Here is a 25,453-nt window from a genome sequence, read left to right as displayed (position 1 = left end):
TTTTCTATCTTCCTACTGGCACACAAAGCGATAATGCTAATGTGCATGGGTTGACTAGGGTGTGCCAAGGCACACCCTGTGCGCACGCCTATGATGGGGATAATAATTGCATGATATTTCAGTGATGGTGAAAAGTAGAGATATGGGTGCTGAATTTCTTGGTCTAGGTGTCAAGATTTCTTTCTGGCAGCTCTCCAGAGAACAAGAGCCTTTGCATGGCTTGTAGCTCAGATAAACTTAAAAATATGCAACACAAAGTGACAGAACAGAGCAGCAGATAGCCTTATTATATACTTTTGGTTGCTCTTTCTCCCACATATATTCAATTTAAGTGATCGGTTGAAGTATTGCATGCGACAATGAGAGTATGTAGCAGTGGCAGCTAGTGCTCCATCGGTCGGGGGGCGACTGACCTGACCACAGACCCCCCTCCCCTCCATCCCGCACCCTGCGTTTCCTCCACATCATAGTGACCGTCTCTTCCCTCTTCCTCCTCCTTCGCCAATAGGATGGCTTCTCCTTTTGGCCAATCGGGAAAACGGAACCTGCTTCCTGATTGGCCAGGAGGAGAATCAGTGTGACAACAGCAATTAATCATTCACTATTGTCACACAACTGGGTGGGCTCAGGGCACAGTGCTCTGTACCCCGCGCCCACGCTTTTTGAAGCCTATTAAAGCTTCTGGCTCTAATCACGTGCTGCAAAAAAAAAAAAAACCCTCATTGGAATCCATGCATCCGGCGCCCTGCATGGGGACAAGATGCATGGATGGGGGGGGGGGAGCGGCGCCCATGTGCCCCTAATGGATGGGCCGCCACTGGTATGTTGCAGTCAACTAAACTGCCAAAACAAACAGGGCAGTCAACAATATGTAAGGTAAAAGTGCTGTCTTTTGGAGAGGAAGACCACGAAAACCTTCTGAGCGACAACACAGACAAAAAAAAATGTTTGACTGCAAGAAAATACCCAAGCCCATGGCTCTGCTCAAGACTTGCTCTTTGCATCAAACACTGAAAAATCCGGGTGCTGCCTACAACTGTAGTCTCCTCTCTCCTTCAAAAATATTTAAAAAAAATGTAAGCCATACTCCAAAACTCAGCTCTTCCTTCTGTGTTTAAGAATTGTCAAAAAAGACTGCATGCAATAATATCTCCACCAGAAACCAACCTTTCTTGATGCCTTTCACCACTGCTGGCTTGCAAGCCTAGGGACAAGGATAGGGGAGGTCCTATCCTCGTGTGCAAACCAGCAGTGGTGAAATGCGTAAGGGAGGTTGGTTTTTGGTGGAGATATTATTGTATACATTCTATCTTGGCAATTATTTACCGTTTGCCGACCCCTTATGTAGGAGTTCGGCAGCAAAACGGCTCTTCTGCGCTGGATAACATACTAGATCAGTGATGGCGAACCTTGGCACCCCAGATGTTTTGGAACTACATTTCCCATGATGCGCAACTACACTGCAGAGTGCATGAGCATCATGGGAAATCTAGTTCCAAAACATCTGGGGTGCCAAGGTTCGCCATCACTGTACTAGATCCATGATGCAGCATTTTTGGGTAGAGGCTGCGCTGGTTGTGCTGTGATTGATCCGAGCACAAGCTGGTCAATCGGGTCCCGGCCAATGGATGGCCGTCAGCCACCGCTGATCACAGAGGAGGAAGATAGGACTGAGCTCAGTCAATGTAAACAATACATAGCTCTGTGCTGTCAGCAGGGATGTGCCGGTTTTTGTTTCTCTACAAAGCAGAGAATAAAAACAGGCACATTCCTTAGTGAAAGCAGCACACAGTACACACAAACACTGATAAGGCACACATTAAACTCTTTGATCACCCTAGAGGTTAACCCCTTCTCAGGCAGTGTCATTAGTACAGTGACAGTGTATATTTTTAGCACTGATCACTGTATAAGTGTCACTTACTGGCTCCCACAAAATGTCAAAATTGGCAGTTATTGTAAGATTGTCCGCCATACTATTGCAGTACTGTTACAAGTCGCTGATCGCCATTACACAGCCTAAGAAAATGAAGGGTCTATAATTTTTATCATAGGTGTATTTTAAATAATCGAGGCGGAATATCAAATAAAAATCCAGAAAAAAAACACATGATACAAATGCTATAAATTGAATTGTAGTTCAGTGAGTAAAATAGGTATTTGATCCCCAAGCAAAACATCACTTTGTACTTAGTGGCGAAAAACTTAAGAGGTAAGAGGTTTCTTGTAGTTGGTTACCAGGTTTTCATACATCTCAGGAGGGATTTTGGTTCGTTCTTCTTTACAGATCTTCTCTAAATCCTTAAGGTTTCTTGGCTGTCGCTTGGAAACTCAGTTTCAGCTCCATCCATAAATTTTCAATAGGATTAAAGTCTGGAGTCTGGCTAGGCCACTCTGTGATCTTAATATGCTTCTTCTTGAGCCACTCCTTTGTTGCCTTGGTGTTATGTTTTAAGTCATTGTGATGCTGGACGACGCATCCATGATCCATCTTCAGTGTTCCGATTGAGGGATGAAGTTTGTCATCCAAGATTTTACAATATATGGCCCGTCCATTGGCCCTTCAATGGTGCAAAGTCGGCCTGTACTTTAAGCAGAGAAAGCACCCCAAAGCATCATGTTTCCACCTCTGTGCTTGACTGTAGGGATGGGGTTTCTAGGGTCATAGTCAGCCTTTTTCTTCCTCCAAAAACAAAGAGTCGAGTTAATGCCAAAGGGCTTCATTTTGGTCTCACCTGACCACAGCATTTTCTCCCAATCCTTCTCTGAAACATTTAGATGTTCATTGGCAAGCCTCAGATGGGCCTGTGCATGTGCCTTCTTGAGGAGAGGGACCTTGCGGGTGCTGTAGGATTTCAATTTATCACTGCATATTGTGTTACTAATTGTTTTTTGGTGACTGTGGTCCCAACTGCCTTGAGATCATTCACAAGCTTCTCCTCCATAGTTCTGGGCTGTTCTCACACTTTTCTCATGATCATCCTTACCCCATGAGGCGAAATCTTGCATGGAGCTCCAGACTGAGGGCGATTGATGGTTATTTTGTATTTCTTCCATTTGCAAATAATCGCTCCAAGCTTCTTGCTGATGGTCTTGTAGCCCATTCCAGCCCTGTGCAGGTCTACAATCTTGTCCCTGATGGCCTTCGACAGCTCTTTGGTCTTGCCCATGATGGTGAGTGAAGGCGGTGTGAACAACAGTTCAGCCATCTTAGTTACTAGAAGCCATTTTATAATACTGCTGTGATAGAATGTTTTATATTCTGCATAAGACCTTTGCCCATGCTAATTCTCACAAGATAAGAGTCCCATCTTTTATTGTAAATAATGTTACTTCCCTGAAATTATGTGCATGTGCTTTCCAGCATTCTGCGTCAAGATAACCAGATGTCATGTATACGCACATAATGTCCTTGGGCAGGGGTCCATGAGACGCCATGGGAGTAACATACTGTTTCAATGTTTTCTAATGGGAAATGTTTTCTATATAATCTGTAAGCAATAAAGTGACTTCAGGTCAATCTGAACGAACCATTACGCTGCCTGTGTATTGAGTTTTATCAGAGTGGCCTCCAGGCCTGCAGAGTCCAGAGGTCAACCGGGTCGAGTCCACAAGTCTACCGCTTTGGAGTGGTCAATGCCAACAGTTCTGGAGGTCCCAACTGAGATGGTCAAGCCCATGTCCGGTAAGTGTTAAAATTTTCTTTTGCCTTCCCGAGACCTCTGGGTCAACGACCATATAGTCTAGAGTAATACCTGTTGGCTGTATAGACTTGATAAGGAGTGTTTTGGGAACACTAGGACTTTTGGTAGGTTCCCGGGTCCTTTGGTAGTGACCTGATAGGTTTTGGGAACCTATGAAATATAGAAACAGTACAATTGACTGACCGGTTATAAACCCCCCCCCCCCCCCCCCCCCCGAGACTCAGATCTTTTTTTTCTTTCTTTTGCTTATTCTTTCTGTCACGTAGAAGTATAAGATAAATGTGTATTGAGTTTTATCAGAGTGGCCTCCAGGCCTGCAGAGTCCAGAGGTCAACTGGGTCGAGTCCACAAGTCTACCGCTTTGGAGTGGTCAACGCCAACAGTTAGGTTGGAATCGAAAAAAGATTCTGTGGACAGGTTTCCTTTACACATAATGAGTTGTCGTTAGGAACACAGGACTAATCTGTGTACCACATGAGCACAAACTGTAGCCAGTATGTAGGAGCCAGTATTATTTTTGGTTGGTCGGGGATCAAATACTTATTTTACTCACTGAACTGCAACTCAATTTATAGCATTTGTATAAAATGTTTTTTTTTTTGGTTGATATTCTGTCGCTATCATTTAAAATACACCTAGAATACCAAATATAGACCCTTCATTTCTTTGTAATTGGGCAAACTTACAATATCTGCAGGGGATGAAATAATTATTTTCCCCACTGCATGCGTTTGGTGAAAAAAAAAGGGAGAAAAAATAAATAAATGTAAATACAGCAACCACAATAGTTGAAATACTAGAGCTACTATTCCAATTTAAAAAAATGTTGCGCTACTCAAAGTACAATAAATCCATCAATAGCATACAAAAATACTACAGTGAATGAGTACAATACAATGAATCAATATAAGGCCCCTATCTCACGGGGCGGATCCGCTCAGCAGACTTCGCTATCTCAGTGGGGATCGCTCCGTTGATCCCCACTAACCGGGGGATGACAGATCTGTCTCCACTCACCGACCTGTCAGAGTCCCACTCTCCTCTATAGGAAGATCAGATGAAAACAGACAGCATGTCTGTTTTCATCCGATTCTATCCGATCCGACTCACTGGACGGATGGCGAACATATCGCCATTCGTCTGTTTTCAGCGGATCTTGTCAGATCAGATGCCAGACAGAGGAGAATGGGTGGCCAGGGCAGGCAGACCTGATCGGTCCGATCGTATGAAAGGGGTCAAAGACATGTGTAACAAAACAAACTGTTTCAAAGTAAAGTCAACTCAATGTTGTGACAGCCTTAAAATCGACATAAGAAGAATACATGGGAATGTTTGACCATTCAGCTCTCTGTGCAGACCAGTCAAGTTCCTCCACCCCCAAACTCGCTAATCCATGTCTTTATGGTCCTTGCTTTGTGCACTGGTGCACAGTCATGTTGGAACAGGAAGGGGCCACCCATAGAATGCATTAAGATTTAAAAAAAAAAAAAAAAACTTCTGCCATTACAATCCCTTTAAGAATTCCCTTCACTGGAACTAAGGGGCCAAGCCCAACCCCTGAAAAACAACCCCACACTATCCCCCCTCCACCAAATGATTTGGACCAGTGCACAAAGCAAGGTCTATAAAGACATGGATGAGCGAGTTTGAGGTGTAGGAACTTGACTGGCCTGCTCAGAGTCCTGACTTCAAAAGCACACCTTTGAGATGAATTAGAGCACAGACTGCAAGCCAGGCCTTATCTCCAACATCAGTGCCTGACCTCACAAATGCTCTTCTGGAAGAATGGTCAAACATTGCCAAAGACATACATCTAAACCTTGTGGACAGCCTTCCCAGAAGGGTTGAAGCTGTTATAGCTGCAAAGGGTGGACCAACACTTTGTTGCCCGGAAGAACATGCATGTTCAGGAAACTGTGAAAGGGCCTGTGGGGGGCAGAGTAGAAGCCCTCTGTATGTATGCCGCTGGTTTCCTCTCTCCTCCAACAGACATACAGTCTAAAAATGAGAGTGGGACCCCCTCCTAATGGCTGTGGAAAGCTAGAGCAATTGGAAACCTCTTTAAAATATTCACTTTGGTGGACATTTCTTACCTCAATCTCCCTCAAAAGCTCGGATTGTCCACAGGTCTCCAGATCTTCCAAAGCTTCTCCGAAGACTCGCCAGAAGCTATCGTCGTGCTCTGTCTCCAGGCCATTGGGTTGGCTGGGATATCTGTTGAACCAAACATGATGAGTCCCCCTCTAGGAGCATCTTCTGACCACACTCCAGTCTTAAACGCTCAGGGCATCTTCTTATACAAACGTATAGACCACGGTCACCTCGAGAGGGACACTTTCACCATGACACGTCAATGCATTCACTAAGGGGTAGCAGTTAGGAAGCATGTTGGATACAGTGAAGGCATGCCTAGGGATGAGGACATGCAGGTGGAGACAAGGGGAGAGAAAAGAAAATGAATGACTACATGGGGAGTTTTGGGGGAAGAAGGGGATGAGGAAGCACAGAAGCTCCGTGAGTTGTTAGTACACAGGAGAGGTGATGGGAAACGTTCAGAGCTGAGACACAGAACACCTGGGGAAAGAGAGAAAGAGAAGCACAAAGAGGAGACAGACGAGTTGAGAAAGTGATGAAAGGAGAATATATACGTCATACACTAATGTACAACAGGTGAGTGTGGTGGGGGTGGGTTAGTGAGGTGGATTCATTCAAACCTTTACAACACATTAAATTACTTCTTTGCAAACTGTTTTGTGCCCACAGTTCACTAAAGCCTTGATGCGCAGGCCAAAATTTAGCCACGTCCGTAAACTTGACTAAAACTGCATAATCAGACTACATTAACATGTTTTTGATTTTTTTTAGGACATTTTTTATATAGTATATGGTTTAAAAACCCTATATCATTATAGGCTGACAAAAAAAAAAAAAAAAAAAAGTAGATAATAAGGATACATTTTTTTTCTATACTATCATTTCATCAGACAATTACAGTATCAAACAGTGGCACACTACCTTTTTCGGGCTGCAATGGCCTCTTTAGGCATAAACAATTACAATTTTGAATCACATAGCAGAGACAGTGATCACATGACTGAGAAGGTTCTGACTGGGTTTGAATAATTAGTGGGGACTTGAAGGTGTCGGACAGCTGAGTCTCACAGCTAGCAGCCCTTTATAGTGTTGACTGCTACCTGTCAAAAGCATAATGTAGAATAATGTGTACCCTCAAGCACAGGCTGTGAGGAACGTTCATCTACAGATTTTAGACTGCAAGGGGTGAAAGGTTAACAGCTCTTTATCTAAAAATTAAATTGCATCTTTGATGTACTTCTGTCCAAGTCCTTTAGAAAAGATCAATGGGTGGTGTTGTCAATATTCAGATTAATAGAAAAGCAACGCGGGGAATATGAGCATAGTGATGGGAAGATTTACTATGTGTAAGTCTTGTTGTATCAGGTAGACCTGTGCAATTCGTTTCAGTCTTTAGACAAATTTTTGGTTATTGGGAGATTCAGATGTATCCAAATCTCTGAATGAAATAGTAACGAATTTAGTTGAATATAGTTTAATTTTCTTTCGTATATTTGTTTTTTAGGAATTCCAAATTTTCAGACAGGTTCAAATACAAATTGGTTGAAAAATGATTGGCCGGGTGACCCCAACCCCTTAAGACGTCATTGACTGGGACATGACGTCACAAGGGATGAGGTCACTGGGTAGCCCCGCCCCTTAGTTATTTAATAACTGTCAGACAGCAGAGTGGGCAAACAGCAGGAGTCTTCGTAGGGAGTGGAATTTTTTTTGTTTTGATTTTTCAGGTCGATGGATCTACTTCGGGGGACATTTATTTTTTTTTTTTTTAAAAAAAAGGACTTGTTATAGTCACTTTACACTAAACTTTTTTTTTTGGTGAATGAGTAGAGGGGGTACCATTTACCCCCCTACTGATTCACATATGGGAGGGATCTGGGGGTCCCCTTCTTACAGGGGGGCTTCCAGATTCTGATAAGGCCCCATGCCTGCAGACCGAGGTGCTTAAGGGGCGGGGGTTAGCGCAGAGCCCACCTAGCCCTAAAGCCCCCCACCTCACATGTAGGGCACAGATCCACCCACCTCACATGTAGGGCACTCCCTCATCTTCCCCTATTCCTGCCTGGCATGACGGGCTGCATGCTGGGATAAGGGACTAGTATGGATTTTGGGGGAGAACCCACTCCAATTTTTTTGTAAATTCTGATGTAGGGTTACCCTTGAAATCCATACCAAATCCAAAGGGCCCGGTATTGATTTGGGGGGGGACCTCACGCTGTTTTTTTCTTCAATTTTTATTACCAGTATTCTTTTGTCTACATTTCATCTGTCAGCGGGGAATCCCGCTGACAGCCGATGAGTCATCGTTTGTTAAGGACACTTCTTTGCCCACTCCTTAACAACCAGCTGTTCTTCACACAGAATTCGAATCAGTCAAACATTTTTCAAACAATCGAATTCAAATTGTGTCAAAAATTTGGAATTAGTTAGAAAATTAATAAACAAAACTAATTCCAAAATAAATCAACCAAACCATTTTAGTAACATAACGAATCTATCCGAAACTAAACCAATGTGTCCGTTCTGCACATGTCTAGTATTGGGCTTGATTATGTACTATTTGATGACTGTTAAAATAAAAACTACCAACTTTATTATACTGTATGCACTTTAGGCTACATTCACACCTGAGCGTAGCGTTTTCGCGCGGTTTTTACAGCTATTTTACCGCGATTTTTACCACGATTTACAGGCGTTTTTACAGGCGTTTTTTGTGCAGACATTTTTAAATTGAATAGAAACCAATGGAAAACGCCTGTAATCTGCCCAAAAAGAAGCTCATGTACTTTTTTGAGCGTTGGGCGTTTTGCTTACAGCGTCAAAACGCACAGATGTGAACAGGGGCCATTGAAATGAATAGGATTTGTCTTGTTGGGCGTTTTGAGAGCTGATCCTAGAGCAGAAAAACTCCCCAAAAACGCCCCAAAACGCCTAGATGTGAACGGAGCCTTAAGATTCTTTCCAGTACCATACTGTATGCACTTTAGAACTCTTTCCAGTACCTTAAAAGTCCATAATTATTTTTCTCCTAAATATTGCAAGTACTTAGAGTCAGTTAGTACCTCTCTAAACTGTTGAATGTGGAAACTCTTTTGTATCTTTTATTCACTACTACTGGATCCTATATGCAATTTTACTACTTGACAGCCTATTGATCCTCGGGTGTGCACTCCTAAAATCAGAGGTGGGGGACTTGAGTCACATGACTTGACTTAAGTCAGACTTAAGTCACCAGTTTGAGGACTTGAGACTTGCTTGACTAAAATTAATAAAAGACTCGACTTGACTTTGACTTGGTATTCATGACTTGAGACTTGACTTTGACTTGAGACATATGACTCGAAATGACTTTACTTTTTTAAGTTATTAAATATTTGCGTAGCAAGGTTTCCAGGCCTATGGCCTGATGTGGGTCTGCCATTAGTAGCGGTACTCTCTCCAGCCCATGTGAGCTGTGACCCTTGGTGTGACTGAAGCAGCGACAACTCTGGCATCTTTGTTTGTGGTTTTTTTAATTGGAATTAGGGGATGGGAGAAGGGAATGGGTGGGATACTCCTTGCGGCTCAAACTAATTACAATTGGGACTTTTACTCCTGAAATGCCCGTTGGCGCTTCTGTGACGCCAGCCGACGCCACCCAACGCTCACTAACACTGAAAACACTCTGTATAACAGAAGAAGTGCTGAATCCTCGACTTATAGTCCAGAAGATCCAAGACTGAAAACTGTAGAACTCCTGACACTGTTGTACTATGAAAGTCACTGAATACTTTCCCCCGCCTGGCACAGCTTGAGGTAGTATATAGTAGAATTCTGTATAGCTGTCACTTTAACTGGCACGCTCTGTGCAATTCAGGGCCCAGACTGCAGGCGCCCCCTTTAACCTTGAACTCTTCAGGGTCCACTGACTATGTACCCCCCTCTGTAGCTTCAGGGTACTCAACCTAGGTACCCCCTTTACAGCTAGCTGACACTGGATCCCAGAACCTCTTCTGGAGTGGTCCCCTCTGACTCTAGGCAGACCCCCAGGGACAATCCTCAGTACTCACGACCTGTGCAGGCTTTCCTGGGACTGGACCCCTCTCTCTCTCCGCAGGCTCTCGGCACACCGGATCCCTGCAGCTCAACTCAGCACTCTCTGGACACTCAGGCGACACCCCGAGACATCCACCTTCCTCAGACAGGAGGAGAGACAGCCGCACTCTCCTTCCTGGGACTCTGCTCCCGCCAAAGACACCGTGCCATGCACTTCCCCCCAAACTTATACCCACTCCCAGAATCCTTTGCAGCAAAATCTGCCTTCTGGGGTAGTTACAAGATGGGATGTCTGATTAGGCTTCCCACACTGCCCTATGAGAATCCTCTCACAGGAGCCAGTGGGGATACTTCTCCCCTCAGCTGGCACATCTGGAAGCCCTGACACCCTAGCTAAATAAATCACAGCCCTGCTGTTAGGCAGACAAGGCCCACTATACATTTACCTAGCACCTACCTGTAGGGTGCTACATTTGCATTTTCTCAAGATGTGTTAAAGCAAAATGAATGTGCCTGTTATGTTTCTGACACCACAGTCACTTAAACACCTCAGTGTGTTCTGATTTTTAGGACACATGACCGGACGAAGGATTTTGAGCTGTTTGGGCATTCAAAGTGTTTCTTTAATATGCCAAGAAAAAAGCACTAAACGGTTTTGTTAATGTTGAAAATAAAACAAAACCTTTCCTGACCACTGACTTAACTGATTTAAAGGTGAAAATTGGGGTAGAGCAGTATTTTGACTTGATTTGTGACTTGACCAAAATAAATGACTTGACTTGCTTGACTTCTAGCAGGGACTCGACTTGACTTGCTTGCTTTTCGCCACAGTAACTTGGGACTTGCTTGAGACTTGAAGGTGAAGACTTGAGACTTGCACATGTGTGACTTACTCCCATGTCTGCCTTAAATAATTACTATCGAGACATATTTCTTTTTTCTTTCTTTTTTATATGACTGTTACGTACCTTAACTGTACCCAAATTCCAAGTGCCTACTCTGTTATTCTGTTGTCTTTCCCTTGATAGGCGAGCTTGTTGATTACTTAAAAAAATTTACTAAAAATATTGCAATATAAATATTGTAAGTACTTCAGCAATAATTGGGGTAGCAATTATTCCTATTGGAAAATAAATAATGGGGTGGAAAGAGTCAACAGGTTATAAAGTGAAAGTCTACCTATTTTTTCTTTCACTAGATGCAAATCAATCACTATAATCACACATAAGTGGTCTCATTGCCCGCCTGTTCCCCCAGACATGCTCCAATCAAACAGTACTGCTCAGGAAAAGGGAGGACTGTTCATTGGAGCATTAGGTCTGTAAGGTGAGGTGGCATGTTGAGACTGCTGGAGAGTTAGGTTGCCACTTTGTGTGATAAAGCCCCATCCCGACTCTCCTATGTGCTGCCAACACAGGGTATTGGAACTCTTGCTGCAGCGCTTAGTGTAAAAACAATAAGAGAGCCATACTTATTACTGTATTTGCAGCCTGACCGCATTACAATATGAACTAATGAAGGTTCAAATGGGCTTTAATTGACATCCTTCTGAAATGCAAAAGGTGCTTCTTGGAACGGGAAAGCATGTGACTTGCTCTCTTCCCTCCCACGTGAGAGTGTTGTGATTTGGTCTTTGACCATTCAGTCACCGGGGTACTGTTACTTGGGGGCTGGAAAGAGTCCTCAACCAGGTGTAGACTCCAAGTTGCAAAAAGAAGGTACATATGTGCGCTTGGGAAAGTTAGACAGGCAAACCACAAGATAACTTTAACTACAAACTGACCGTTTTTTCTGCAGATCGGTAAAATCTGAATGCACAGCTTCACTACATTTTGTTATTCACTGAAAAAGAGGTTTTGCCAGATTTACCCAACTTGCAAATATCTACATGTCCTCAAGCCCTGACATGGCACTGCCTCATACAAAAAAATCCTTCTGCATAGGATGCAGACACATACCGGGTTGGCTTGTCCCATTCCTCTTCATTGAAGCTTCCATCCAGGAAGGGGTAGCTTTTCCTGTGCTCTACCGGTGGTGTGTTCATCTTCTGCCGACTGGCTCTCCACTCGTGTGGGTGCAGAGAAAGACCAACAGCCTGATGTATAAAGTTCCCTGGATGAATAGAAAGACAGTATTAGTTAAAGACACTAAATGGTGCCAAACAAATCTTTTTAATCTTCCTGATTGCGTCAACAGTGAGTCCAGTATGAATAAGGATACTTCTAGCTCCAAAGTTAGAGTTTAGTCACATGTTCCCCCTCATCCATCCAACCTGAATTCCTCTAGGCAATGGACTGCTGTCTAATGGACCTCTCTGACTAAAGCTAGGTTCAGACTGATGTGACATCTGACTTGTGAGATCCCAGTTGACATGTAAAATTCAATGTTTCCCTATGAGAGCTGTCTCAACTGATACTACACAAGTCTGTCCCACTTTAGAAAAGGTTCCTGCACTACTTTGGTCCGACTTTGATATGACTTCAATGCCACAGAGTGTAAAAGGTCGAATCAAAGTCGTATCAAAGTCAGATTCCAAAGTTGCACTGAAAGTCGGGGCGACTTTGGAATCGGGCTAGTGTGAACGGAGTCTTATACAGAGATGCATTCAGGGGCCCCGAACGTTGGAGTGGCACATTCATTTCCAAGAAGCCAGATTTAGAGATCATGGGATCCAAGGGTGCTCTGAAAGAAAAATGCACAGACCTACTAACATGTTTCAGACACTTTGAAACCTATAAGGAGACCTTAAAGCAGTTTTAGGACAAGCAGAGTCTAGGAAGAATTCCAGCAGTGTGGTGATATTCATTTAAAGTCCCATGAGCAAGCAGAAGACAGGACTGGAGTGAGATAAGAAGCTGTAGGTTGTAAATACTGTTATTGTTGCAGAGTGTGATCACTGGGTGCAGTATATGTATCGGGCAAACTGCATAACAACATGGCTGCTGCGTGGCTGTCTGTTATATTCTCCCCGATTGATCTGAGTTGCGCAATCACTTCCAGCATTGCATTTATGTGCTCCTGCATGTCCTGTTCTCTGCTAAGTCTCATTTTGTAAAGTTTCCGCAGTAGAAACAGCTTGCTGTTTAAACTGGATCTTTCATGCAGTCTATTCAGCACATCCCACATGCCTTTCGCTGTGTCCTCATGGTGTATATGTATGAGCTGATCATCCTCCACTAGTAAGCTTATGGTGGCCCGTGCCTGTCTGTTGTTCTTATTACAATGAGGTGACATCTTTGATTTCTGTGTTATGTTCCAATAAAGAAGCCAGTTCCTGTTACTCCACAATGTCTGATCTGAATGGACTCCGCTGCACCCAGTGATCACACTCTGCAACAGTTCTTACCCCCCCCCCCCCCAGCTTAGTTACCTTTTATAGTTGAGGCAGTCAATCACCGAACAGTGAGGATTTTCTTCCAATGTTACAATAATATGACTGGTTTTTAACTAAACAACTCTCAAAATGGCTGAATGCTGAAAGCAGCCTACTGTCTAGGGCTGTCTGGCCCACTTTAGTCATTAAAATTAGTATATTGCAAGGAAAGACCATGCTTTTAAAGTGGTAAACAAATTGGCTGTAGCTTACCCTGACTACTATATCCTGTCTCAATGCCAGAGCCATCCCACGACTCGAGGGCACTGTCCACGCTGGGGATAGTAGTGGAGTAGATTTCTGATAGCTTGCTGGTCTTCTGGGAGTCTGTCAGGTCATCTTCTGGGTCGCTTCCTTCATTCACTCCATCTGAGAGCTTTTGCGAGTGAGGCCCTGCAATGTGACCCAAAGGAACAGAGTAAATCCAGAGAATGCAACCATTCTACTAGAACAGGGGTCTCCAAACTTTCTAAACAAAGGGCCAGTCCTTCAGACATTAGGGGGGCTGGACTGTGGACAGTGGGAGAAGATAATGCCTCAGGCTTGGTGGTCAGTAGGAATAAAAATGTACACAGCACCCCTGTAGTTAGGTGGAAGAGGAATAGTTTCCAATCATTGGTATTAGCGGGAGAAATAGTGCTCCATTGTTGGAGTCAGTGGGAGGAATAGTGCTCCATTGTTGGAGTCAGTGGGAGGAATAGTGCTCCATTGTTGGGAGTCAGTGGAAGGAATAGTGCTTCATTATTGGTGTCAGTAGGAGTAATAGTGTACATTTTTTGGTGTCAGAGGAAGCATTTATGCTTCATCATTGGTTTCTGTGGGAAGAATAATACCCCATTGTTGACGTCAAAGGGAGGAAAAGTGTCCCAGGGGCCGGATAAAGGCAAGCCAAGGGCCACATTCAGCCCACGGGCCACAGTTTAGAGTCCACTATACTAGAACATCAGGACAATTATCCCCAGTCTAGGCAGGCCAAAAGGTTAATGCCATTTCAACAGAGTAGTAACTCACTTCCTAAATGATGGCTCTGTTGAACATTTCAATCAAACAAAGTCAGCCAAAAGGCAGGCAGTTACTTGTGTGCTCTCTCTTTAGAAATAATCATAGAGCTCTGGGAATCCCTTGTCATGTATTAAATGTTCACCTGTAAAATAAAGATTGTAAATACCCTGGATGGTTCCTGTATGGCCTCAATTTAATAAAAATGTGATGACCCCAGAATGAGGAAGGTCATTGGAAAAACCAATGGTGCAGCTAGGCCACAGTGAGGACAAAATGGCTGCCACCTGTCAATAGTTCTTTTAGAACAGATAGGCCACTCTCCTGAATACGATGCTTATGCACATAAGACAGTTGCAGTATCTAAGCAAGCATAATGAGGCATTCTTTGTCTTCCACTGTTATAAAGGAGAGTCCCACCCTTGTGCCAGCAGTACAGAAATCGTACACTTACGCTCTGCCTGCTTCTTTATCTTGAGTGTCACCGTCTCTCCCGCCATCTGCAGCAAGTGGATCGCCTCACTCAGTGGCTTTCCTTTCAGACTGACATTGTTAATGGCTAGAATGCGGTCCCCAATATGGATGGCTCCAGTCCTGGAAAACAATGGGAGTGGTCACAGTGTTTTAGGAGGCTGAAGATAGGATTGGCGGTACCTTTTACCCAACCAGTCTCTGTTACCCAATCAATTTTTTACCCTTGTTTCCATACTTGTTCCTGGTCACGAACTGAAATTATTAAAGCCTTTGGACTGATATTAATACCCATCATTTTTAAAATGAGATTGACAATGGCAGCTTTGATATTTTCAAAGTACGTGTTCTCTTTACAGGTACACTAGTAAAAATGTAACATAAAATGGCAAAGGGAACAGAGTCAACCCTTGCTGGTAATATGGTGATCTGAAAACACCTTGCTTGTAATGCAGGAAGGGGATCCTTAAACACACCCACCACAAGCATATCAAAGTAGCATCTCTCAGCCATCAGTCAGTCAGATTCAAATCTACCTTGTGAGGTCATATAATAAGCATAGAGAAGAAAATGTACAGCACAGAGTAAAGCCGGAAATAGATAGTTTGAATCTCAGCTGGTTAAGCAGGGACCGGCTGAGATTTGAATTATCTATGGGCAGGCTGATTGTACCCAGTTCAACTGTTGTATGACTTGAATACAACCAGCATGTCAGATTATTTCTAGCAGCTATAGCTGCTAGCAATATTCACTGTGTTCTCCTGGCAGGGACAGCTCGCCTACTCCGCTGGGAGAACACAATAGCTCCACGGGAGGGATTCCCCCATCAACACTGACTCACTGTTCATGGGGGAACCGAGTGATTTTCTTTCTAGCAACCCATGGTTGCCGGAAAGAAAACTGCATCCTCTATAGCCTGCCTTAGAATAGCAGATCCACCCACCTCACATGTAGGAGCTATGTAACATCTGGCTGTAGTGGATTAGAGAATATTTCTTTCAGCAGAAAAGCCTTTTTAGCTGCTAAGAAAGAGCAAAATGACGTTCTTCATCTGCAAGATGCTGCTTTCAAAGAAGTTACATTTTCACTTCATAGCATCAAAATCACTAAAGTACTAAGTGTAAGTAAGTAGGAGGAGGAGGAAGGAGGTCCTGATTCCTCTATATAGAGCTTTAGTTATCACTAGAGGGATCCCCATCCGGAGGAAGGAGGTCCCAATTCCTCTATATTGATCTTTATATCACTAGAGCAGGGATCCTCAAACTACGGCCCTCCAGCTGTTGTGGAACTACACGTCCCATGAGGCATTGTAAAACGCTGACATTCACAGACATGGCTAGGCATGATGGGAATCGTAGTTCCTAAACAACTGGAGGGCCATAGTTTGGAGACCCCTGCACTAGAGGGATTGATCCCCAGCAGAAGGAAGGAGGTCCTGATTTCTCTATATAGACCTTTATCACTAAAGGGATCCCCAGCAGGAGGAAGGAGGCCCTGATTCTACTATATAGACCTTTACTTTAGCAAACAAAATTGATTTTACATCTACTTTAAGATTTGCAAATTTTGACTGTAGGCAGATATCCAATTTTTTTTACAGCATCCCCATGTGTGACCCACCTCTCCGCCAGCCCTCTTTTGGTGAGACCAGAAATTACAATGGGATCAAATGGCTCTTCAGTCCCTGAGATTGTAATTCCCAGAGGTCCTCCATATCTCTTCAGCTCTACTGTGTAGATAATGGCACCCGTTGTCTCCTGCTCATCTGAAAAACAAAAGCAGTGTTACTAAATGAACACATGGCTGGAGAAAAGGCAAAGGACATGGCTATACAGGGATGACCTGTACACACTGGTTCTTAGTGGCCACGGCCATCGTGTTAGTCTTACCCATGGTTAACTGAACACTTTGGGGTTGATTTACTAAAGGCAAATAGACTGTGCACTCTGCAAGTGCAGCTGCTCCAGAGGTTAGAAAAAGATGGGAAGCTCTGCTGACTTCCAACATCAATCATGTGCAAGCAAAAATTCTTCTTCTGGGTATGTGACAGCACTGAGCTAATGAGCACTGTCACGGGCGAGTTCATAGCCCTGAATGAGCTATGACTTTGATTACTTTTAGCTTACACAAAGTTTTTTTTTTTGCTTCTGGTAGCTGAACATTTTCCTGTCTCAATTTAAAACCCAACACCAGGCAAAAAATTGGATTTTTGACTTACCGTAAAATTCATTTCTCTGCTGATTATTGACGGACACAGCTCCTTATCTTCTTAACCATTGAGTTATACTGCCCCCTACAGGAGTAGGACATTAGGCAGAAAAAAAAAAGTCTGGCTACACCTATGGGCAGTCCCAGGGGGTATATTCCCTCCCTCTGTTATAGGTACTCAGTTTTGTTACAAGCAGTGCTAGAAGGGGTGGGAGCTGTGTCTGTCAATGAACATCAGAGAAATTGATTTTACGGTAAGTCAAAAATCCAGTTTTCTCTTTCCTTCATTGACAGATACAGCTCCTGATCTTCTTAACCACTGGGACGTCTCAAAGCAGTGTTAAACATGAGGGGTGAGAACAGCGAAAAATAAATTCCCAAGGCTGAACTATAGCCAACCAGGTAAACAGCAGACGGAACATGACCCTTGATGGAATAGGCCTGAACCACCATCTGTCTGATCCATCTGGAAATGGTCGCAGAGGAAGCGTCAATCCTTTCCGAGGCCCATCGGTGAGCACAAATAGGGAGTCAGATTTTATAAACAACTTCCATAGCTGCCAGGTACACCCTAATTGCCCGGACCACATCCAAGGCTTGCAAGGCAATTTCCTTCAGATGTTTTTGCCTGGAACACAGGGAAGGCAACACAATGACTTAATTCAAATGAAAATCAGAGACAACCTTTGGAAGGAATGACGGACAGGGGCGAAGAACCACCTTATCTCTGTGAACCACCAAGTAAGGTGAACGACAGGATAACCCCGCCAATTCTGAAACCCTGCATGCAGAGGTGATAGCCACCAAAAAGACCACCTTCTGAGACAGCGTAAGCAGGGGAATCTCCCAAAGATTATGTAAAGGAGGCTTCTGGAGGACTGAGAGCACCAAATTGAGGTCACAAGGCAGTAACAGAGACCGCTATTGAGGAGCCAAGTGCCAAACTCCCTGAAGAAAAGTACGCACCAGGGAGTGTGTGGCCAAGGCCCGTTGAAAGAAGACCGCTAAGGCCGACACCTGGACCTTGATAGTACTCAAGGCCAGTTTCTGCTCAACCCCCCATGGAAGATTGGTCAAGGTCCGAGCCACCAAAAAAAAATGAGGATGAACACCAAGAGACTCACACCAAGCAATGCACATCTTCCAAGTACAATGGTGAATCTATCTAGAAGTAGACTTCCTAGCTTTTAACAGCGTTGAAATCACTGACTCAGACAAACCTCTATCCTTCAGCACCCAGCGTTCAACAGCCGAGCCATCAAAGCCAGCGACTGTAAAGCAGGATGAAAGATTGTCCTTGGGACAGCAGATCCTCCCTGAGAGGAAGTTTCCAAGGAACGTCGGTGACCAGCCGCACCAGATTGGCGTACCAAGTCCGGCGAGGCCAGTCCAGGGCCACTAAAATGACCAAAATCCCTTCTGCCTCGATCCTGCGTAGAAGTCTTGGCAGAAGCTTGAGAGGAGGGAAGGCGTAAATCAGACGATACTGACCCCACAGGGCCACCAGCACGTCTGTGGCATCTGCCAGAGGATCCCGTGACTGAGCCACAAACCTCTGCATATTTCTGTTGAGCAGAGACACCAACAGAGCCACCTCGGGGATGCTCCACCGGAGACACAACTGATGATATCTTTCCGGATGAAGGGACCACTCCCCTTTGGTGCAACGTCTGCCGACTGAGATAATCCACCTGCCAGTTTTCAACCCCGGGAATGTGTATGGTGGACAGGGCTGTTCTGCCCACCTTAAAATGCTGGCTACCTTCAGAGCCCACAGGACACTTCTTGTGCCCCCCTGGTGATTGACATAAGCCACAGCCAGGGCATTGTGTGATTGAATGCGCATTGGACATCAATGAAGACGATCCGTCCAATGTTCCAGGCAAAGTTTAATCGCTCGGAGTTGCAAGACATTGATCGATAGTCTGGGCTCTTCCAGTGTCCAGATCCCCTGAGCAGAATTCCTGCCGAGGACGCCTCCCCAGCCATACAGACTGGCATTCGTGGTGACCACTGTCCAATACAAGGGGAGAAAGGATTTGCCCAGCCAAAGCCCCAGAGAACGAAGCCACCATATCAAGGACTCTTTCGTTCCCCGGCTCAGCCAGATCTGATTGTCCAGAGACTGCGGATTCTTGTCCCATTTGGCTAGAATCTCCCTTTGCAGGGACTTCGTATGGAACTGAGCAAATGGAACAGGCTCGAAGGTAGACACCATCAGGCCCAGCGTGTCAAAAATAGTCTTAAGGGTTAAGACTATATATATAGCGCTTGCTAAACCATATAGTGCCGAGTGCAATAACTCAATAAATATCTCTATGCTATTAATTAATGTGTGAATAAAGCATACATAGACAGCTAAATAAATAAATAAATAGGTAAATCAATACTATCCCAACAAGAAAAATTCATTAAAGTGCATCAGCTGGTGGATATTCCAATATGTACCAATAAATATAAATAATAGTGCAAATAAATATATCAAATATATCAAATCCAAAGATTGTGCAATTAATAGTCCATATGATTGAAATTATAAGTTGACTGTAGTGGCAAAGTCCAAAATTTCCTTGTGCAAAAAAAGAGTCTTCCGGTCTTTAATCAAAGTGCAGGTGCTCAGTATTTACAACTTTATCCAATGTGTCTTTGTGACTATAGGTGACATGGGTTTCTTTTTTCACAGTGATTTAATATAAGGATGGGTGACTTACCAGATGTAATGGGTCTTATGTACCTTACAGCACTAAGACCGATCACGCTTGTAGGCCCAAAGGGCCAGGGTAGGTTACCTCGTGCCGCTCCTGTGTGAGGTAGTAGTGGATTCCTCCTCACCTTTTCCTCGCAACCAGAATGGGGCCAGGGCAAAAAAAAAAGAAATTGCTCCAATAGTGTTATAAAGTTTAAAAAGGTTTATTTCCCATCCATGGGTAAAAGGATAAAACAAGGAAGGTTTACAGTATCAGTGACAGTGCTTAGAGTTTACTGCAGGGTGGCGAGCGTATTCCAGCTTGCGTTCCAAAATTGCGTGCTGACGTCACGACCGTGCGTTCCAAAAGCTGACGCGAAGTGAAAACGTCACAGGAAGTGACAAAACGCGTCAGTTTTGGAACGCACGGCGTGACGTCAGCACGCAGTTTTGGAAAGCAAGCCAGTAAACGCTGAGCACTGTCACTGATACTGTAAACCTTCCTTGTTTTATCCTTTTACCCTTGGATGGGAAATAAACCTTTTTAAACTTTATTACACTATTTCAGCAATTTCTTTTTTTATACCCCGGCCCCATTCTGGATGCGAGGAAAAGGTGAGGAGGAATCCACTACTACCTCACATAGGAGGTACCAGGGTAGGTTCCACACAGCACTCTCTGATTCCTGAGCGGGACTACACACAGACTCTGATGGCTGGACAGAGTCACACAACAGCACTCTGATGTGGGTGGGATCACAAAGAACTCTCTAATGGCTGGGGGGGGCGAGATCATATAGCACTCTATGATTCAAATGGCATATTAACAAATACTTGAAATGTCAGTTCAGCCAAAATGCACCAGTGTAGTTTAAAAAACAAAACAAAAAAAAAACAAAAAACACAAAATAATAAATATATTTACTAATGGAAATTCTCAGAAAGATGGATATGATTAATATTTATGTCAGGGACAATAATGGCTCCTCACGGAATATAGCAGCCTGTACACTGTAAACAACTGTGCGCACAAAGTTTCATACCAGAGTTGTCTTCATCCTTACGAATCTTCAGTTTGACCAGCTCCTCGCACTGCCGCAGGATCTGTACAGCGTCCTCCATTGAACAGTTGTCAAGACGGATGTTGTCGATGGCCAACAGCTTGTCACCTGGTTCTAAGGTGCCAGTTCTGCAGAGGGAGGAGATAAATCTCTGCATTAGATAAATAACCCCAAAATGTCACCACTTTATTTAACAGCGGTGTAAACATTGCTTGCAACTGATTTTTACTTTGTATTACTGCATGCACATGTTCGGAGTGGTTAGGGGAATATTTTATGTTGGTGTGGTGCTACTTTAGATTAGCCTTTCTCAACTAGGGTCACTTGGTCCCCCTGGGTTCCTTTAGAGTAGGGATAGGCAACCTCAGCACTCCAGCTGGGGTGGAACTACAAGATCCATGAGGAATTGAGAGACGGAAAGCTGCAGGCCTGACTCCCAGAGGCAGAGGCATGATGGGATTTGTATTTTCACCACAGGTGGAGTGCCGAGGTTGCCTACCCCTGCTTTAGAGGGTGCTTTGAGCAATTTCTGCCTCTCAGATAAATTACCACCAACTCCAATGATCCTTTCAGCTATCTGTAATGGGCATTCTTTCCATTGACCATAAATATTTGACCAGTATAATGAGGCCCTTTCCTACTTACCATCAATGTAAGAGGACCCTTCTCCCACTGATCACCATTGTAACCGAGCGCTGCACTCTCTCAAAATGAAAGTGGCCACTACACTGGCCACCAAATGGCCACTACACTGTCAATGTAAGGGGAAACTACACTGACCCCCAATGAAAGGAATTACTACACTGACCTCCAACGTAAGGGGGAACTTTACTGACCTCTAATGTAAGGGGAAACTTCCCTGATCCCAAATGTAAGTGGGCACTACACTAACCCCCAATGTAAGGGATTACTACACTGACCCTCAATGTAAAGAGGCACTACACTGACTTCCAAAGTAAGGGGGAACTACACTGACCCCAAATGTCAGGGAGTACTACACTGACCCCAAATGTAAGGGGGGCACTACACTGACCACAAATGTAAGGGGGGCACTACACTGACCCCAAATGTCAGGGAGAACTACACTGACCCCAAATGTAAGGGGAGCACTACACTGACCACAAAGGTAAGGGGGGCACTACACTGACCACAAATGTAAGGGGGGCACTACACTGACCACAAATGTAAGGGGGGCACTACACTGACCACACATGTAAGGGGGCACTACACTGACCGCCAACTGACCCCCAATGTAAGGGATTACTACACTGACCCCCAATGTAAGGGATTACTACACTGACCCCCAATGTAAGGGGGTACTACACTGATGCCCAATGTAAGGGGGGGTACTACACTGACCCCCAATGTAAGGGGGGGTACTACACTGACCCCCAACGTAAGGGGGGGTACTACACTGACCCCCAATGTAAGGGGGGGGGTACTACACTGACCCCCAATGTAAGGGGATGCTACACTGACCCTTAATGTAAGGGGACAATACAAAGACCTCTAGTATCCCCTTATACTGTACCCCAATATAAGGGGAAACTACACTGATCCCCAATGTAAGGGATTACTACACTGACCCTCAATGTAAGGGGGAACTACACTGACCTCCATTGTAAGGGGGGACTACACTGACCTCCAATGTAAGGGGGGACTACACTGACCTCCAATGTAAGGGGGGAACTACACTGACCTCCAATGTAAGGGGAACTACACTGACCTCCAATGTAAGGGGACACTTAACTGATCACCAATGTAAGGGGGAACTTCACTGATCACCAATGTAAGGGGGAACTTCACTGATCACCAATGTTAAGAGAACACAACAATTTACAGTATATGGTCTACATTTCTTTTCTGGCCTTTATTATTATTTGTTTCATTTCAATGTTACTACTGAATATAATTTGGTTGTATAAAAGAATCCCTGGGTGTCAATAAGCCAGGTACACTGCATTCCTTATTACTTTTTACATAGTGGCCTGTGGGCTGTAGATAGAATAAATCTTAGCAGGGGTTCCCTGAGTCCTGAAAATTATTTAGAGAGTTCCTCTAGAAGAATAAGAGATTATGAATTGGCTGTGATCTTAAACAACGATCTCATAAAATACAGTATATCACAGCTTCAGTTTTGCGCTGCTTCGCTGCCTAGAAAAATCGATCAATCTTTCATCGCTTGCAATACCCACCTGTGTGCTACACTGCCCTTCTTGATGTCAGAGATTATTAGAGGTTCTCCCGATTTTCTGCTGGCTGATAGGTTAAAAAAAAAAAAAAAGGTTAAAACAATATTTCTGTACATCATTAGTCACTACACTACGTCACTGTACATTATAGCTATTGCATTGCTGTCATTGGTCCATACAAGTCATTCATACAAAAGTTATTCGCCGGTTGCAAGCCCTTCATGCTGAGTCACTGCCCTGGCTGACCTGGTGATATATCCAAGCAAAAGCTCCACTTTGACCCAAACTATCAGTAGAGCCAAAAGAAGGAAGCCGGTGGCACACCCAAACATCAAAGGCATGTCAAGTTTTATTTTTCCGGACAAGTAGCACAAAAACCTGCCTGGGAGGAAAACTTCATCCTCCAATACTTTTCACCAAAACAGGGATTAAATCATAGAGAACACTCTAACAATCCCTTTATGATGGGTCACTCCCCTGGCTGACCAGGTGCCAAATCCTCTCCCAAAACTATCAGTACATCCAAAAAAAAAAAGCAGAGGCTGCCTTGTTCCAGTACGAAAAGACAGACACTTACACTTTGTGATACTCCAGATATTGGTTTGATACCCATACTTCACCTCGTATGACCCTCTGTCATCACAATTACTCACCCTCCACAGGTTGAGAATACCCACTTATATAAACCAGTAAGGTTTCCTTTGGAGTGGCCCTTGCTGAGCAATTTTTGATCATCGTGGCACCCCTGTGGCCTCCAGTGCAGCTACTCTTTCTTTATCTTCCTCTACATTTGCGCTTGACGGGTTTTATTGGAACTGGGCATTCCTCTTTCACCGGTAATCTTTACCGTTTTAACGACAGATCATTCCACTCTCCTATGAAGACTTCAAGGGCACATTGAGTGTTTGGAACTCTGGTTGACTCCTGAGGAAGGGTTCGATACCCGAAACGCGTAGGGTCATTTTCCGGTTCACTCCACCATGTGTACCTGAGTTTCTTCAATGTTGATTGGTATATGATCTGTCATTGCATGCAATTTTTAACAAGCCTCTTTGTCTATGTACAATTGTTATATATAGTTTTGTATGTTTTTTGTATAATAAAGTCTACTATTTTATCCTGACATTCAGTGTCTAGTGGCATTCATAGTCCCACACCATTGGGGATTCTTTTTGTATACATATCAATCGGGATGATGGCCACTAGCACTGGGTACTAGGTGCTGGGATCATATTTTTCTCTAGATCCAAAAGAAGGAAGCCGGTAGCACACCCAAACATCAAAGGCATGTAAAGTTTTATTGTTCCGGACAAGTAGCAAAACATTATCCTCCTCTGACACTTTTCACCAAAACAGGGCTTAAATCATAGAGACCACTCAACAATCCCTTTATGATGGGTCACTCCCCTGGCTGACCAGGTGCTAATTCCTCTCCCCAAACTATCAGTACATCCAAAATACAAAAAAATAAAAAATGTAATGCAAGATTGATTGTGTTCGACAAGCAACACAAAGCCCTGCCTGGGAGGACCTGCTGATGCATTTCCCAAAACCTGGGCCTAAACATAGATACCTGCTTTTAAGCCCAATTCTAGGATAAACGCATCAAAGGTGCGGCTTTGGGTTTCTTTTCCAGAAAAATATGGCCCTGATCAAACTTGAGCTGAGAGTCTTTGGACATTTTTCCAGCTTTTGTAAATATTTCAGGCTTGAGAGATTTTCTTTATTAGTCAATTGAAAACTAGTTACTGAGCATGAAAAACTTGTGTTTTCTAGGCACTCCCATTGAAATCTATTGGGCCCAAAATGCATAAAGCTCACATACTTTTTTGAGTGACATATTACAAGCCTTAACAGTACACTCAGGTTTGAAGGGACACCTTGAATATAATGGAAATCCTAGCGTTTAGTGTTGGGAGACCTTCTGGTGAAGCTTCAAACGAGCTTCAAACTGCCATAGTGCGAATGGGCCCTAAAACTTTACATGCATTAGATACAATGTGTACCACCAGCTTCTTTCTTTTATTTAAATCGAAATATACTCCAGTTTCCTCCCACACTACAAAGACATGCTGGTAGGTTAATTGGCTCCGGTCAAAATTGTTTCTAGTTTGTGTATGTATAAATGTGAGTTCAGGACCTTAGATTGTAAGCTCCGTTTGGGCAGGGACTGATGTGAATGTACCATATATATGTGTGGCTTTCCTGCGTAAATTGATGATGCTATATGGAGTACCTATAATAATAATAATAATAATAATAAAAATAATAAAATATAAACCATTATTTCTCAGGGGAAAGAAACAAGGCTATGAATTTTCAGCAGGCAGGTAAAGTGTGTAAACCATGCTATGTAAATACTTCCCCTGCTCCAGCACTACCGGAGACAGATTTTTTTTCCTGTCCCTTTTTCCAGAAATGTATTACCTTTAACAGAGATCACAATACTCCCCCCTGACAATGCCGCCTTCCGCTGTTCTCTCTAGAAGGATGGAGTCTTTTTTTTCCAGCATCATTCAGGCTCAACATCTACGGTAATGGACAGAGATGTCAGCTCAGAGATGACACCCACATAAATCTGCCCCACAGTTGGTATTCGGGGAGGAAATACTGCCCCAAGGGCAGGGCCTG

General features: G+C 43.9%; 1 protein-coding gene across 7 annotated transcripts in view; it reads right to left on the bottom strand.

Moving 5' to 3' along the window:
- The window catches only part of GRIP2 (glutamate receptor interacting protein 2), a 653,251-nt gene that overhangs the window by 17,287 nt on the left and 610,511 nt on the right, over positions 1 to 25,453 (bottom strand). For 6 of the 7 annotated variants that reach the window (XM_082265350.1, XM_082265349.1, XM_082265353.1 and 3 more), the window contains exons 15-21: positions 22,826 to 22,889; positions 20,613 to 20,758; positions 16,297 to 16,441; positions 14,660 to 14,799; positions 13,420 to 13,599; positions 11,792 to 11,945; positions 5,798 to 5,918 (exon numbers count right to left, since the gene is read on the bottom strand). In XM_082265350.1, the coding sequence (XP_082121476.1) occupies positions 5,798 to 5,918; positions 11,792 to 11,945; positions 13,420 to 13,599; positions 14,660 to 14,799; positions 16,297 to 16,441; positions 20,613 to 20,758; positions 22,826 to 22,889 (950 nt within the window). Of the gene's footprint in view, positions 1 to 5,797; positions 6,279 to 11,791; positions 11,946 to 13,419; positions 13,600 to 14,659; positions 14,800 to 16,296; positions 16,442 to 20,612; positions 20,759 to 22,825; positions 22,890 to 25,453 lie in introns of those variants that run through there. The other variant, XM_082265354.1, reaches the window with a different exon arrangement.

This window comes from Pelophylax lessonae, assembly GCF_965119305.1.
Source record: "Pelophylax lessonae genome assembly, chromosome: 8".
Classification (NCBI taxonomy): domain Eukaryota; kingdom Metazoa; phylum Chordata; class Amphibia; order Anura; family Ranidae; genus Pelophylax; species Pelophylax lessonae.
This window is presented reverse-complemented; position numbering and strand designations above follow the sequence as displayed.